The 16,615-nt window shown below is 46.5% G+C and overlaps 1 protein-coding gene across 7 annotated transcripts in view; it reads right to left on the bottom strand.

The window, feature by feature from the left end:
• Positions 1 to 11,462: 11,462 nt before the first annotated feature.
• ABLIM1 (actin binding LIM protein 1) overlaps positions 11,463 to 16,615 on the bottom strand; it is a 325,950-nt gene continuing 320,797 nt past the window's right edge. For all 7 annotated transcript variants that reach the window (XM_070470245.1, XM_070470243.1, XM_070470242.1 and 4 more), the window contains one exon: positions 11,463 to 16,592. In XM_070470245.1, the coding sequence (XP_070326346.1) occupies positions 16,479 to 16,592 (114 nt within the window). In that variant the 3' untranslated portion in view covers positions 11,463 to 16,478. The remainder of the gene's footprint in view (positions 16,593 to 16,615) is intronic.

The raw sequence follows: 16,615 nt of genomic DNA on the forward strand, positions 1-16,615 counted from the left end.
GGCAGGAAAAGACTCATTAAAATAAACTTTATGACCTTGGCATTCTGTACCATTTCAAAGTAACCAATTACAGAAAATGGAAATGAGATGTCAAGATTTTGATTTTAGTTTCAAAGCAAATGCAGTCCCTTCCAAGTGATTAATAATTAAAATAAACTTCATGGTTCTAGAGAACAGCCTAATTTGGGCAATGCTTTTAAAAATTATAATTTGTAAACCACCAGCCCCAGAATCACGAGAGTTTTGTTAATAATCTCCCTCCCTCCCTCCCTCTCTCTCTCTCTCTCTCTCTCACACACACACACACACACACACACACACACACACATTACTAGGTCCTCTATTAAACCTATCTGGTGGTGAGGGACCTGGGAGTTTGCATTTTTAATAAACTCCTGGGATCTAGACATTTTCAATCAGGTTGTAAGTTACTAATGTAGACTCTGTGCAACCCCATAGACGGCAGCCCACCAGGCTCCCCCCGTCCCTGGGATTCTCCAGGCAAGAACACTGGAGTGGGTTGCCATTTCCTTCTCCAATGCTTGAAAGTGAAAAGTGAAAGTGAAAGCTCTCAGTCTCTTTGCGACCCCATGGACTGCAGCCTACCAGGCTCCTCCGTCCATTGGATTTTCCAGGTAAGAGTACTGGAGTGGGTTGCCATTTCCTTCTCCAAATGTAGATAACACCCAATACTAAATACTAATTTAGTAACAATAATAATATTTTCTCTAACCTTCATTACGGTGTTAATAGGGGCCTAAGAGATGGTTAGATAGCATCACCAACTCAATGGACATAAATATGAGCAAACTCCAGGAAACGGTGAAGGACAGGGAAGCCTGGTGTGCTGTGGTCCATGATGTTGCAAAGAGTAGAACAGGACTTCGCAACTGAACAACAAATGGGCCTGTGTTATCTCACGTGTAATTGTTGAGTGTATCTCATGCATAATCCTCTCAGCAACTCCTGGGATAATCAGCATCTTCCTTCTCATTACAGGGATGCAGAAACTGAGGCAGGAGTAGCTTGTCTAGGTCATGCTGCTGGATAGTGGCTCTGGATTGAGGGAGTCAGCACCCCAAGCTCCTGACAGTCACAGGGAGAGGTGAACTCACAGGCCCCTCTGCCCCTGCACACTGGCAGATGGACGTTTACATCAGTATCCTCTCCGCTTCTAGCCGAGCCCAGGGCCAGGCTCTAAAGAGCAAAGTCCCTTGAGGGAGGAGGAGATGCCGCCTGATTGACCAGCTCGGTTCTGCCCATGGACGCCCAAGGTGGGCTGTGCCTGCTTCAGGCCTTACCTCCTGAAAACATTCTAACCAAGTTGGGCCATTGATGCCTGCCTGGTCAGCCAATTGATAGCCAGGCAAATGTTGAACTTTCTTTCTAGAAAGAGAAAAATCTGATCCTTATCTGCCTCTCTGGTGTTAGAGAAGGAGGCCTTGTGTCTCCACACCTGGGCAGGGGCATCACAGTGCCCTGGGGACCTAGGTCAGCACGATGGAGGTATCTGGTTTAGACCCTTGCTTGTTCCACCTTGCTGAGGAGTTAGAGACCTTTTTTCACTGATAAAAATGCAATATTAACTTCCTAGGGCTGCCATAACAAATGAGCAGAAACTGGACGGCTCAAGATGACAGCAATTCATTCTCTCATCATTGCAGAATACAGAAATTCAAAATCAAGGTGAAGGCAGGGCCGTGATCCTGCTCGAGGTGCTAGATGAGGAAACGTCTTTGCCTCTTTCAGATGGGTAACTCCTGAGCGTATGGTGGTTGCTGTTTAGTCACTCAGTCACGTCTGACTCTTTGGTGACCCCATGGACTAAAACCCTCCAGGCTCCTCCGTCCATGGAATTCTCCAGGCCAGAATACTGGAGTGGATTGCCATGACCTTCTTCAGGGGATCTTCCCAACCCAGGGATCAAACCCGTATCTCCGGCACTGCGGGTGGATTCTTTACCACTGAGTCACCAGCAAAGCCCAACACAACTCTAATCTTTGTCTTTGCCTTCATATGGCCTTTGTCTCTGTGTGTATCTCTGTCTTCTCCTTTTGAGTGTCATATACAATAAGATTTAGGGCCCACCTGAATCTAGGATGCTCTTACTCCCAGATTCTTGCCTGAATCACATCTTCAAAGACCGTAATTCCAAATAAGGGAATAATCTAAGGTTCTGGGTGGACCTATCTTTTGAGGGACAGTTTTTCAACTCACTATAGATGCTTTACATATAAGGATTCAAAAATTAAAAACAACCACGCTTATGTTACAGAAAAGTTTGCAGACATAACTTGGTTTCCCTGTTCTTATTCTCCCTCCAGCCAGGCCTAAAGATAGTTCCCAAATTTCCCTGGAGAAACTATCTCCATAGGAAACTCAAGACTAGCATTTTTTACATGCACCCTAACAGCAAACAATGCAGGAGACTGCCTGCAGTGCAGGAGACCTGAGTTCAATTCCTGGGTGGGGAAGATCCCCTGGAGAAGGAAATGGCAACTCACCCCAGTATTCTTGCCTGGAGAAATCCATGGACAGAGGAGCCTGGTGGGCTATAGTCCATGAGGTCTCAAGGGTCAGACACGACTTAGCGACTAAACCACCACCACCAGCAAACAATAGATTGAAAGAACAGTGAGCACACAACGGGGAAAAAATAAGCTGTTTGGTAGAATAATGGGATGTTGAGGGCATGCTTTCAACCTTCAGAGGTTTCTCAAGTGGAGAAATGGAGGAGAGATGCCAGTGGATTGTTTTTCCTTTAAGAGACTGGGCACCTGACCCGTTCTCGCTCATCTCACGCTTCTTCAGAGAGAGATGATCTCCTTCATCTCCTTGCAAAGGAGCTGACATTTGGACAGATTCTGATTCAGACAGCTGGACGCCCTGCTGTGTGAAGGACAGGGTCAGTGATTTCTAAGGAGTGCTCTTCACAAGGACTCTTCACGAGGACAGACTTCTGGTCCCATGCACTATGGTGACAGTGAGTGACAAGGTCTGCTGATGGATGTTTGATGAGTCACGGGCCAGTTCCACTCTAAACCTGAGGCCACGCAGTGTGGGTCAGGGCTTCCCAACCTTGGTGGATCATCAGAATCACCTGGAAGCTTTTTTTTTTTTTTAATTCTTTATTTATTTTGACTGCACTGGGTCTTAGTTGAGGCAGAAGAGATGGTGCTCCCTGACCAGAGATGGAACCCAGGTCCCCCTGCATTGGGAACAAGGAGTCTTAACCACTGGACCACCAGGGAAGTCCCACACCTGGGAGCTTCGACATTTTGCTTTAGGTGACAGCTTCCCCTCAGCTCCTTCCCCAGACCTACAGAGTCAGAGTCTCCCTGTGGACTGACGCATGAGCTTTTCTGTTAGCCCTGGGGCCACAGCATGGCTCTCCCCCAGTTCTCAGGTGCGTTTGGACAAGTCGGCCGTGCTCCAACGTGTGCGTCAAGGGCAGTGGCAGCGCCCCGGGCTGCCTGTGGGTGTCAGAGGCGGTGCCTGCAAAAGTGCCACTTTTACAGTGGAAGCCATTTGACTCAAATAATCATTAATAAGGGACTTCCCTAGTTGTCCAGTGGCTAAGACTCCACACTCCCAATGCAGGGGATCTGCGTCCAATCCCTGGTCAGACTAGATCCCACATGTCGCAAGTAAGAGTTCACATGCTGCAACTAAAGATTCTTCGTGCCACAACTAAGAAAGATCTGGTGCAGCCAAATAAAAATAAAATAAAATTCAAAAAACTGTGAAATGATTAATAAATACTAGCAATTACTCTGAGTTGTCTGAAATGCCTATTTTTATGTGGAGGAAGAAGTATTTGTTCTATTTATTAAAAAAACAAAAAAGAAAAAGAAACACAGGGTAATCCAGCCGGCTTTGACTCCTATCTGATGGGAATATAACTGCTCACAACATTTCCTAACTTTTCATTAGGAAGCATATGTTTGGGGACAATAGCAGGAATTCAAGAACCTACATTTTTTGTGCCAGCATGTGCCCAGTTGAGAGCAAAAGGTTGTTATTCCTGGCCAGGTTCCACCTTGCAGAGAAAGGCTAGGACTGGTCTGTGCAAAGATGGTCCTTTTGGCAAACCTTAGAAGCCAAGTGGGCTTCCCAGAGGCGCTAGTGGTAAAGAACCCGCCTGCCAATGCAGGAGACCTAAGAGACAAGGGTTCGATTCCTGGGTCGGAAAGATCCCCTAGAGTAGGAAACGGCAGTCCACTCCAGTATTCCTGCCTGGAGAATCCTATGGACAGAGGAGCCTGGTAGGCTACAGTCCACAGTCTCGCAAAGAGTCAGACACAACTGAAGTGACATAGCAGGAACACACAGAAGCCGTGTGCTAATGAGGAGACCCCAGAGAGCCTTGACAGCCTTAGGAGGAATATGCCTGTTTGACTTGATGGGAAGGGCTAGAGTCCCTCCCACTTTTTAGTGCCTTTCCCAGTCAGGGTTTTACCTTTCACAGATGAAATCATCTACACAAAGTACTGAGTCCAGAGGCTCTAAAGAACATCAGCTGCCACCATCAGACCATCACCATTCATCTTCTTAGGCCATCTGGACTCACATACCCTCCAGTCTGGTTCTCAAGCTTTGCTTCTGAAAGCCAGGAGGCTCTGCCCTGCCCCGAGGCCTTCTGGAACATCCCAGGATGTTCTGGGAGGGCCCACAAGTAAAGCACACTCAGGACAAAGCAGAAACAGTCTCTGCTTTAGAGGGAGGTTTTCCCAAGCCAACTTTTCTTTTTATCTGATGGGAAAGGTTGAGTTTACAGGCAGTAGTGGTGGGGAGGGGTGGGGGGGTGGGTGGCAGACAGCACAAATAAATACAGAAAAACCTCTCCAGGGGCTGCTATTGTGCTTAGCACAATGACAGGCCCTGAAGAGCGTTTTTTTAACCAGCTGAGATGGGAAACTGAAAGAAATGTGGTCAGATTACACCCTCCTCCGGAGCCCTGACTTGCTACAGGCCTCCCCTGTGTGCTGTAGGATAGAATGGGCAATCCTTTAGTCCAGTCCTGGCTGCTGTGGAGGAGAAGGGAATTTAGGTTGTGGAGGCAGGTCTGCAAATTCGGAGCTGAGGAGCTTTGGGCACTAGTCTTCTGACCACCCTGGGCATTCTCAAAAGCTGTTAGCACAAGTTCCCACCCTTCCCAGGGCTTTCCGGCCAACAATGGGCTGTGTCCAGGAGGGCAGGGCTTGTGACACACCCAGGCAAGGCTGTTTGATCCTGAAGGGAGGTGGAGCGAGCCCCGCTTCCAGCAACGGGGGTTGGGGGTGAGGAGTGGGGGCGGGAGTTAAGTAGGACCGGTGGCTTTCTCAGGCCCCAAGGAAACTGTAAGGACTGGCAGCTCAGCCTCTGTTGCCTTTGGTTGCTTTGAAGTGAGTCATACAATTGGAAAGATCTTTCTGGAACCAAAGTCATCTTTCATGGGAATGAATCTCAACTCATCTGCAGCTGGTGTTTCTATCCCTCGAGTAAGCTGGAAAAATCCACCCAGAAAACACCGCAGTCCAACAGCTTTAAAACCCCTTGGGAAAAGCTGCACACCCCCACCCCTGCCACCCTACCCCCGGCCCTGCAAGCTGGCACCTTTGGATGCTTCCACTGTGGGTGGTCTGGCTCCTGCAGTACCTGTGGGGGCACCTGAGTCCTTCTCTGCATGATACTTGCTTACATTTTGAGCTTGGAACTGGGGAGATGGGGTCTGAATCCCATAGGCTGATAGTGTATAAGGCACTTGGTTTCCTTGTGTCTGTTTCATGGAAAGAAGCAGCAATGCAAGGGGCTCTATGAAATAGAGCATGTAAGATGCTTAGCTCAGAATGGAAACAGTGAGTCCTCACTACATGGCAGCAGCTTCATAAATAAGAGCTAATATTTGTGACTTCCCTGGTGGCCCTGTGGTTAAGACTCCATGCTTCCACTGCAGAAGGCCCAGATCCCTGGTCAGGGAACCAGATCTCACATGCTGTAAATAAGCTTGAATGCGTAAAAAAGATCAAAGATCCCACGTGCTGCAACTGAGACCCAGCACAGCCAAATAAATAATTAATTAAAAAAAAGAAGCTAATGTTTGAGAGCTCATTGCACATCGTGCCTAGTCCTATTCTACTTGATTCCCACAATAGCTCTTTGAGATAGGTATTATTATTGAAGGCAAGAGGGGACGGCAGAAGATGAGATGGCTGGATGGTATCACCGCCTCAATGGACATGGGTTTGAGCAAAGTCTGGGAGATGGTGAAGGACAGAGAAGCCTGGAGTGCTGAAGTCCATGGGGTCATAAAGAATTGAACATGAATTAGTGACTGAATTACAGCAAATTATTATGATTACTCCTATTTTATAGAAGTTAAAAGTGAGGCTTAGAGAAGTTAGACAAATTGTCACTAGTTACACAGCTAATTATTGGTGAGGCTAGAACTCAACCCCAGGAAGTTTTATGCTATAGCCCACACCCAATTACCATGTAATACATTATTATTACTATTAATTAGCACATCTTCAGGGGCTCTCAATCTTAAATGATTACCGGACAAAGAGAGTGCTGTTACTGAAGCATATAAGACATGTGTGGGCTTGTTTTAATGTTGGAGAATTCATATAAAGACCAGAGATGAAAAAAAGCCCAGAACAAAAACTAAAATTCTTGAATGATCAAACTATTTAAAGTAGTAGTAGAACACTGGTGGGAATGTAAATCAGTGCAGCTACCATGGGGAACCCTATGGAGGCTCCTTAAGAAACTAAACATAGGGCTACCATATTATTCTACAGTCCCATTCCTGGGCATATATCTGAAGGAAACTATAATTCAAAAAGATAGGGACTTTTCTGGAGCTCCAGCAGTTAAGACTCTGAGCTCCCAATTCAGGAAGCTCTGGTTAATCCCTGATGGGAAACTGGATCCTGAATGCCAGGACTAAGAACCCACATGCCACAGTGAAGATCCCACACGCCACAACTAAAACCCAGTGCAGCCAAATTAAAAAAGAGATGCACGCACCCCAATGTTCATGCTGCTGCTGCCATAGCAGCACTATTCACAGTAGCCAAGATACGAAAGCATCGTAAATGTCCATGAATGGACGAATGGATAAAGAAGTTGCAGTATAAGACTTCACTGGTGGTGCAGTGATCAGACATTCACCTGTCAATGAAGGCGGCACGAGGTTGGTCCTGATCTGGGGAGATCCCACACACTGCGGGGCAACCAAGCCTGTATGCCACAACCGAGCCCAAGCTCTAAGGCCTGCGTGCCGTAAATGCTGAAGACCACGCACGCTTCTAGAGCCTGTGCTCCACAGTGTGAGAAACCACCTCAATGAGAAGCCTGCACCCTGCAATGAAGGGTAGCACCTGAAAACCTGAGCAGCAACAAAGCCTCAGCACAGCCAGTAAATTAACACAAAAATAATAAAAGAAGAAACTGCGGTGTGTGTATATACACACTGCAACTTTTTAAATATTTATTTATGACACAATGGAATATTACTCAGACACAGAAATGAATGAAATAACGCCATCTGCAGCGACATGGATGGACCTAGAGATTAGCATACTAAGAAAGCCAAAGACAAATATTATATGATACTGTTTATAATGTGGAATCTAGTAAGATGATGCCAATGAACTGATGCACAAAATGGAAACAGACCCCCAGACACAGAAAACAAAACTTATGGTTACCATGGGGGAAAGGGGAGGAGGGACAAATTAGGAGTCTGGGATTAACATATACACACTCCTATATCTAAAATGAATAACCAACAAAGACCTATTGTACAGCACAGGGAACTCCACTCAATATTTTGTAATAACCTAGAAGAGAAAAGAATCTAAAAAAAAAGATATAAATGTACACATAACTGAATCACTTTACTGTAACCTGAAACTAGTAACATTGTCAACTAAGTATACTTCCATATATACAAATGAAACAAAATAATAGCAGACCCTGTCCAAGTACCAGAAACCCTCATTACACAATATTATCTGTAAACATAGTACTTTTCTGTTTTTGAACATTCTACTTCGTCTGGCTTCACAACCCCACAAGACAGCCAGAGAAGGTATCCATTCCTAATTTACTCATGAGGAAACTGAGGTTCAGGGAACTTTTGGGATTCTTCAGGTCTAAGTGGCTAATTATCCTTAATAAAGATCACTCAAGCTTCCTGACCAATGAAGACATGCTAGTGCCTGTACTGTGCTCAGCAGGTGTTAGGATTCAGCAACCATTTTTTGTGTGTGAATTTATAACTTTCTTTAGTAAAAGCCAGAGACACAACTGACAAAACACCGCTCTTCTTCACTGTGAAAGAACACATTTTTGTTATTTAGTATAGCTGCTGCAACAACTATTTTTACAAACACAGAAACCAAAAATAGTTAATTTTTAATTTCTGGTTAAGATTAGAATACAAGGCTCAATATTAGACACTAATTTCATGTACATGATACTTTTTAAAAGTTGAAGTGAATTTTCAGACTGATTTCAATGTCACTTCTGAAAAGTCTTTGACACTACAGAATTAATAAAATGGTCATTTCCTTTTAGAAGTTGTCATGTTTAGTAAAGATCTTCTGATGGGTCTTATTTTCATCAATTTTGCAGACGAGCAAACAAGAGGCCTAAAGAGGTTAAATGACTGGCCCTGAGACACACAGCTAGTGAGTACCCCCAGAAAAAGAAAAAAGAATGCTTCGCTTCATTCGTGTCCAACTGTGACCCTATGCACTGTAGCCCACCAGACTCCTCTGTCTCTGGGACTCTCCAGGCAAGAATACTGGAGTGGGTTGCCATTTTCTTCTCCAGGGGATCTTCCTGACCCAGGGATCAAACCGGCGACTCTTTATGTGTCCTGCATTGGCAGGTGGGTTCTTTACCACTAGTGCCACCTGGGAAGCCCCGAGCGCTATGTCTAATTGTGCCTTGGTGGAGGGTACTGAAGGGGACTGGCCAGTCTCACACTGAGAGGCTCCTCTGTGTCATGCACCCCCCAAAGATGTAGAACGTGGGGGACGTCGTCCTGGCTTTCAGAAGGTCACGGGTGGTGAGACACAGAAGCAGCACAGGACCCGCGGTGGGACAGACCTGGAGAACCCCAGCTCTCCAGCTCCCTGAGGGATTAGGCATGATTAATTAGCCTCGGAGCTCTGGTTCCCTCACCTGTTACAGAGGAGCTACAGTCATCTGCTCCTAGGGCTGTCCTGAGGGATCCAGCTAAGGGGAAGCCTAACACGAAGCACTCAACATGGAGACCATCTATCTCACTGCAGTTCAGCTGAAGAGCAGAAACCCAGGCAAAGCTAGCAGTATTAGGCAACAGTTGAAAAGCACCAAACGTGATGTTCACCCATAGGCATGCAAACAATTTACTGGGGCAGGTTGGGCTGGGCCCATCAAGGCAGGCTCCGAGAGAGGGTGTGAACTCGGGCTGGTCTTTGATTTAGGGCCAATGGAGCCCCTGGGAAACTCACACGGTAACTCCGAAGAGCTGTGGGCAAGTAATTTCAGATAGTCAACACTGCCATTACCTTCTGTCCGCGGGGCCAGGTCCTCACGTCTTTCCACTGCCTAGAAGAGCTGGACCTCATACAGAACACTTGCCCTCAGCAAAGCTGCAGAGGTGGAGAGGGCATGGCGCGTTCAGGAAACTCACAGTGCTTTTGCAAGAGCTGGAGGGCGAGATTCAAGGTGGGAGGGGTGGCCGAGCAGTGGGTGGGGCGTCGTGGGCGGGGTGTCGTGGGCCGGATATTGTGGGCGGGGCGGCTGCACAGCGGGTGGGGAATTGTGGGTGGGGCGACCTGCAGTGGGCGGGGCCAGGGCCCGTCAGGAAAAGCCTAGGATTCCCAGCACCAGCTTGAGCTCCGCTGTGGGCAAGAAACGGTGGCTTATCAGTGAGTCAACTTCCGATGCAGTGGTGATCCATGGCGGCCCATGCCACAGGGCACTCAAGATCATCTCGACTCAAGATTGACACCATCTGTGGGAATCACGACCCAACCTGAGTAGTGATGCTGGTGTGGGCTGCGGCAATAGTGAGCAGAACACAGATGCTGAGCCCAGGCCTCCCGACCCGTTTTCCACAGTAGCCAACTAACCTGCCAACTGCCTTGAGAATAACTCATTTCCGGCTTCCAGGTGAGGATCCACATGAATGCTAGGGCGACGGGCCCCTGGGCCTGTGTTACAGACTGGGGACTGCATGTTTGTGTGCTCCTCAAATCCTTAGATTGACGTTCTAACACTCACAGGAACGGTATCAGGAGGCAGGGCCTCTGGGAGGTGAATCCGTCACAAGGGTGGAGCCCACCTGGTGGAATTAGTTCTAAGAAGAGATGTCAGAGAGATTACTTCCTGTCTGCTCTTAGCATGTGAAGATGCAACCAGAGGATGGCTGTTTACAAAACCAAGAGGGTCCTGGCCCGACCTTGGATCAGCCACCACCTTGGTCTTGGCCTTCCAGACTCCACAACGGTGAGAAATAACTGCTGGTCAAGCCACCCTGTGTCTGGTGGTCTGTTACAGCAGCCCACGTGGAGTAAGACACCAGGCTTGTTAGACACCTAGTCGGATGGCTATAGTCGGAGAGGCCATTGTGAGTATACATATATCCTGATGTCTTCCAGCAAGCCCCGAATCTTGCCAGTGAAGATAACAATCGAAATCCTGAAGATTTTCTTTGATAATGCAGTGGAGGTCAAAGATGTTTTGAAGAATGTTTCCTTCCCACTGCACTCTAACTTCTTAGCAACGTGGTCAACTCACGGCAGATCAGAAGCGCTTGTCCTCCAACCTCAAATCCCCAGCCTTGCTTCAATGATGAGACCACTGCTGCTCCGTGACTCAAGCAAAACTAAACAACAGCCAGACCAGCATAGAGCAGCAGCTCTATTACCTTCTTTTTTTGTCTTTAGTTGACGTCGTCAATATGGTCTGGGTTATTGAGCAAACCTTCCTGCAATATACCACTGCTATTTCAGGCATTTTCCCCTCTAACCTGTCTGCCTAGATGATAAGATTGCACTCCCAGGACTCTGATTCTGATTTTGTTTTGGTCTTGAGAAGTTGGAATGGCACTAAAAAAATTTCTAGGTCAAAGGATATTTATTCATTCAATGGCTGCACTGGGTCTTTGTCGCTGCACTAGCTTTCTCTAGTTGCAGCAAGCAGGGGCTGCTTTCCAGTTGTGGTGTGAGGGATTCCCACTGCGGTGGATTCTCTTGTTGCGGAGCACGGGCTTGGTTGTCTCGGCATGTCGGATCTTCCCGGACCAGGGACTGAACCCATGTCCCCTGCACTGGCAGATGGATTCCTAACCACTGTCCCCTGCACTGGCAGATGGATTCCTAACCACTGGATCACCAGGGAAGTCCTTTGGCACTTTTTCAAATGGGACAGACCTTTAAAGGGAGTGAGGGAACCAGAAAGAAAACACAGTGTGGAGGCAGTTACGAATAAAGCACACACTTTATTCACTGAGTTGTGAGGACAACAGTGAGGCCAGACAGCGGCGGGGGGAGGCAGGTGCTGATTTCAACAGGAGCGTGGAGCAGGTCAGCATCACAAGCACAGCAGCTCGGGCCCAGGGCCACCCCCGCCTCTGTGCACTGGCACGTGGCACTCGGGACACCGACAGACACCCACATACTTTCACGGGGGACACGATACATCTTTTAAACAACAGTTCTTCCAAACGTTTGCTTTCATATTTCTGGAAGGGGAGGGGAGGTAGGAAGAACAGTATGCCTTTCAACACTTGCAAAAAAAAATTCCATTAAACCCAACTTCAAAATGAAAGAACTGCAAAAGCTTCGATGCAGGATTGTCGGCAACTCACAGAAACCACACACGTTTATTACTGGACAGGTCTGTACAGAACACCCCAAAAGAACACCAATCCCTTGGACACTCCTCTTTCGTAAGAGTAAAGAAACATACATGTATACAATCACTAAGTAGCTCCCTACCTTTCTGAATGTTAGTGGATGCAGGCTTCTCCTCTACCTTTGCCAAATGGGCTCAGAAAGCGACTCAGGGCTTGGGAGAGACTCTTTGGGGAAGAACTTTATTTAATGAGAGCAATTGCCACTCCATTACACTAAGCATCAGAAAAGATTGGGTTTAATTTTGCTGTGTACAAGCATATTGTTTAGAAAGCTTTTCAGCTTAAACTGACCACTTCCCCCTTTCGAGTCTGCCATAAATGAAACTTGTCCCAAATGAAAAACACAAAGATTCACATGCAAAGTGTGTCAGTCCATTTGCCCACTGCTTCTTGCAAACAGAAAGTGATTTTTTTTTTAATACCAAAGTTTCTCTTTCATTAAAATATAATTGGGAAGGGTATCCGGGAGGGAGGAGACATGGTTGTACCTATGGCTGGTTCTTGTTGATGTATGACAGAAACCACACAATTCTGTACAGCAATTATCCTTTAAAAAAAAAAAAGCATAATTGGGTAGTTCCCTTAATGCAAGTCAGCACTATAAGGTGTCATTACAAAGCTCAAGCCTGAAATAATCTGTTTTCTTTTAATAGAACGTACTTCAAAAGGGAGTACTAATGAGTGAGTTTTTGGGCATCCTGACAAACACTTGTTTTATCAAAGGGAAATAATCTTAATAAGTCAGATAAAATCAAGTCTGGCCTAGGAAGTACAGATTAAACAGTGACCGGAAATACAAACAAGATGATTTGTAAAAACTGAGCTTCCTGCAGAGGACACAGAAGGGTTGATAGCACAAAGGTCATCTTCCTTCCACCGTCTTTCCCAGCGCTCAGAGGGCTCTGGGAGCCTACAGACAGGAGGGTCCCCTGCCCCTTCAACACGCAGGAGAATGCTAACAGCAAGTTTGCCTTAAAGAGTTTTTAGAAAGACCTACCTAGTCAAAAGTGAATTTGAATTTTTCAACTTGCAAAAGCATATATATTTTATATAATCATCTGAGAAGCAGTTCTTTAGAAAAAGGTGTTTGCTTTAAAGTGTAAAGAAATTAGGTGAAAGTTTAAGAAACATTTCCAGCAAGACTTTTCCCAGTGGAGCTGACTGACATCGCAGATGGAGGGGATGGAAGTTGAAAAAGGCATAGTTCCAGCCTCACCCTGGAAGAGGAAGCTCAGCTTGGACACTACAGAACTAGGAGAAAAGGGGAGACTAAGAGGACATGACAAGGAAAAACTTTTTGTTTTCCTTGCACCTTATTACCCATTGACGCTAGCTTTTCTGTTCAAGGTTTCTGAGAACAGAAGGTTTCTCTTTTGTGATTAAAGAAGTCACATTAAGAACATTCAGTAACGAACCCAAACCAAGAGATAGACACCCAGCAAGATGGACAAGTTTCCAAACGCTCTGTGTTTCAACATAAATCACACCCAAAGACTAAATGGTATCCTGGCTTTTCTGGAAGAAACTCTAAAGGAAGCGCTGACTTTCATGTAACTATAGAGGCCTCTTCATGCAATCAGCCTATGCTTCAAGAATCACTAGTCAGTCCAATGCTCAAAAATGTAGCCCTTTCTGTATGCACCAGGGAAGCTTGCCATGCATATACTTCCTTTTTCTAGAGTAAACAATTCTCATTAATTTGACAGTGCTAAGAACTGGAATTTTTTATGCAGGGCGGGATTCAAGCAGAGAACACTCATTTCCTGTGCAGTGACCTGGACGTTCTGGGGACAAGCATGCTGAGCCCAGTTCAACGCAACAGATAGGGTGTTGTAGCCCACTGATTTGATTTGATTTGGCAGCTGGAAGAACCAGGTTGTGCCGTGACCCACCACTCAGCCTGGAGCTTTCTGCTGGGGAGCGGGGCCGGGGAGCCCCCACTTCAGAGAGCGGCACTGCTCTGCTTACAGACAGGAAGCTATTGGCATTTCTGGCAAGGCAGTTTTGCATGGTATAGTTTAAATTAGCTAATACATTTGATATGGAAAGAAGCTTTCCCCTCACCCAAGGAGGATGCTGAACTGAATTCAAAAGTAACAAGAAAAGTAAAGTTTCATTAGTGGGGGCAAATTTAGGGCTCAGTTCTGTAATGATCATTGTGGTTTTTCTTACACTGACATTTGATCTGCAAGTATATGGGTTGTAACTCACTTGCCAATGAAAAACACTGAGGGTCCTTCTTATCGCCATCATGAAAATCTCTCTCCTCTAGCTGAGCCCTAGGATCCACTCGGCCATCTTTGTCATTGGTCAAGGCAGGGAAACACTGGGACTATACCGTGGTCCCCAACCTCAGACTTTGCCAAAGTGAAGGATCAGGACACACAGGTCTAGTGCTCAGGCTGCCCATGCAGGAGAGGTGAGAAGATGGCACAGGTGGTGTATTGAATGAAGCAAACGCAGCAAACCAGACAGATGAAGGGATAAAACTGAAGGGGCTGCAGTCTGCCTTCAGTCCAAGGAGGAGCTGGTTTCCTCATGCCAACCTCATCAGAGCCATGTGCTAAAAACATTAGTAGGTCCAACACCTGTTCACACACACACACAGTCCTCAAACATTCAGTATCTAGCAAAGGTCAGGCAGGCTGAGATTCCTTCGGGAAGAGCACAGAATACTATAAAGCAACTGTCAAGTTCATTACAACACCCAGTCGTGAGAGGGTGTCACAAGTTAGGTCTCCAGCTCAAGGTCAGAAAGAATATTCTTGCTTTTTTGCCACTGGTATCAGCTACTAACTCATTCTAATATTTGGCGCCAGCAGGAAGAACTTCTGAGCTTTTATAATTAGTGGCATACATAGGTTCTCTCCTTTGGCTTTAAAATAGAGTTTACAAATTCTTAAACAGAGCCCCAAAGCATGAGAATTAATGTGACAACCTCCTATGCTTTCTCCTTTGGCTTTAAGTAAGAGTTTAAATTCTTAAGCAGCCCTCCAAAGCACACAAATAAATGTGACAACCTCCTACGTGTAACTGACATCACCTTCAAGTCTCAGCCAGAGGCTTTCAGGAACCATGGTGGTGTCTTAAATGCAAGTTTGGGTGTAATCCTTGGCTCCAATGTGAATCTTGTGTTGCTGAGTTTGAGGACTCTGGTGGGATATTCTGCTGTTGTCTACTCCCAGCCTGATCCAAAGCCTCAGTCTTCAGTCTGATGCTGACTTGAGCTACATCTGTCATGGAATATGCTGGCTTCTAACCACCAGCATCTTTTCATGAGGGACCTGCTGGCCAGGATGCAGTTAGTCTCACTCTTGACCTTTGAGTCACATGCACCTGTGCAAATGTCCCTTAGAAACTGCAGCTGAGTAGGACAAACCTTCGAGCAGGAATGGAATTTAAAAGCACATGCAGACTCCCCAGACTGTCATGGTTGAGCGAAAACATGAAAACACACACACACAAACACACACACACGTATCAGGAAGTCAACAGAGCTAGGCAAGAAAGCTGAAAAGACCAAATTAAATCAGTTGGAGGCCATCGCCCTTGAGTTGCAGAGCTTTCAAAGAGAAAAACATGCCTTTCCTTAGCCTACTACTGAAAAGACCTTAAAGAACTCAAAATCAGCGAGGGCTTGGTGTGATATATAGGATGCTGGATAGAGAGAAGAGGAAGCTGGGTTGGAAAACTTGCATTGGGAAGACACAGAATTTTTTTTTTTTTTTGGTCAAGAGGGCTATGGCCTTTGGAGCAAACTCATCTAACAGTACCCAACTGGGCCAATCAGGAGACAATCCTTCCCTTTCCTTTCTGTGTAAGAGTGGAGGGCTGGGGGCTCCTTGCTCTTGTCCTTGGCGGGGAGGAACACACTGCCTGAAGTAGAAAAGGGTTAAAGGAGAATTTTCACCCATTCCTTCTTCCTCTCATTTTTTTTTAGCAACAGCTAAGTAACTTGCCAAGTTGGGTCCTAGCAAACAGTAGGGAACAAGGAGCTTGTTAAAAATGCCTTCGGTGGCTGTTGAAACAGAGCTCCAGGGGAGCCCGACCCTGCTGTCCATCCTGCTGAGGCCTGGGCAGCGCTGCAGGAGGCCAGTGAGGAAAGGGGCAAAGACTGCTGCCACGTGGACCTGCCCCCCTGGGCTCCTGCTTCTCAGCCAAGTCGCTACAAGATAAATATATTCATACTTTGGAGTTATTACAACTGCTTGCCCATGCGGCATCTTAAGGGCACTTGCTGGCTCTTATTCATACAGTCGCGCTACTGTTGGATAACAGCTGAAAGAAAATGAAAGCAGTAGCTCCTGTTGTGGGCACAAGGTGATGGAAAAAGGTCGCGGGTGAACGCTAATGTGGAGCGTGGGAACACAGACATCTCTACCCCACTGCTTCTGGGCGAGTGTGGCCGCAGGCTGGCCCCATATTTGGCTCGTGGGCGTTTCAATCAGATTTCCCCTTGTGACTGTTGCTGACAGACTGTAGTTTGCAAATGCTCCGATCAAGTTTGGGCCTTAGTTCAACATCCTGTGTGTCCCCGCCGTGGTCAGTCCTTCTCCTAAGGGCTGTCTACATGTGGGACTCAGAAGAGTTTTGCTTTTTTCTTCATGTCGTTGCGTCTCCAAAGAGGTAACTTGTCAAACTCCTGGATGGACATTCCGAAGATTTCCCGAAACACTTCTGGGGCTAAGTGGCGCTGTGATGGGAGAAAAGAACAGT

Source organism: Odocoileus virginianus, chromosome 7 (genome assembly GCF_023699985.2).
Source record: "Odocoileus virginianus isolate 20LAN1187 ecotype Illinois chromosome 7, Ovbor_1.2, whole genome shotgun sequence".
In the NCBI taxonomy this organism is placed as follows: domain Eukaryota; kingdom Metazoa; phylum Chordata; class Mammalia; order Artiodactyla; family Cervidae; genus Odocoileus; species Odocoileus virginianus.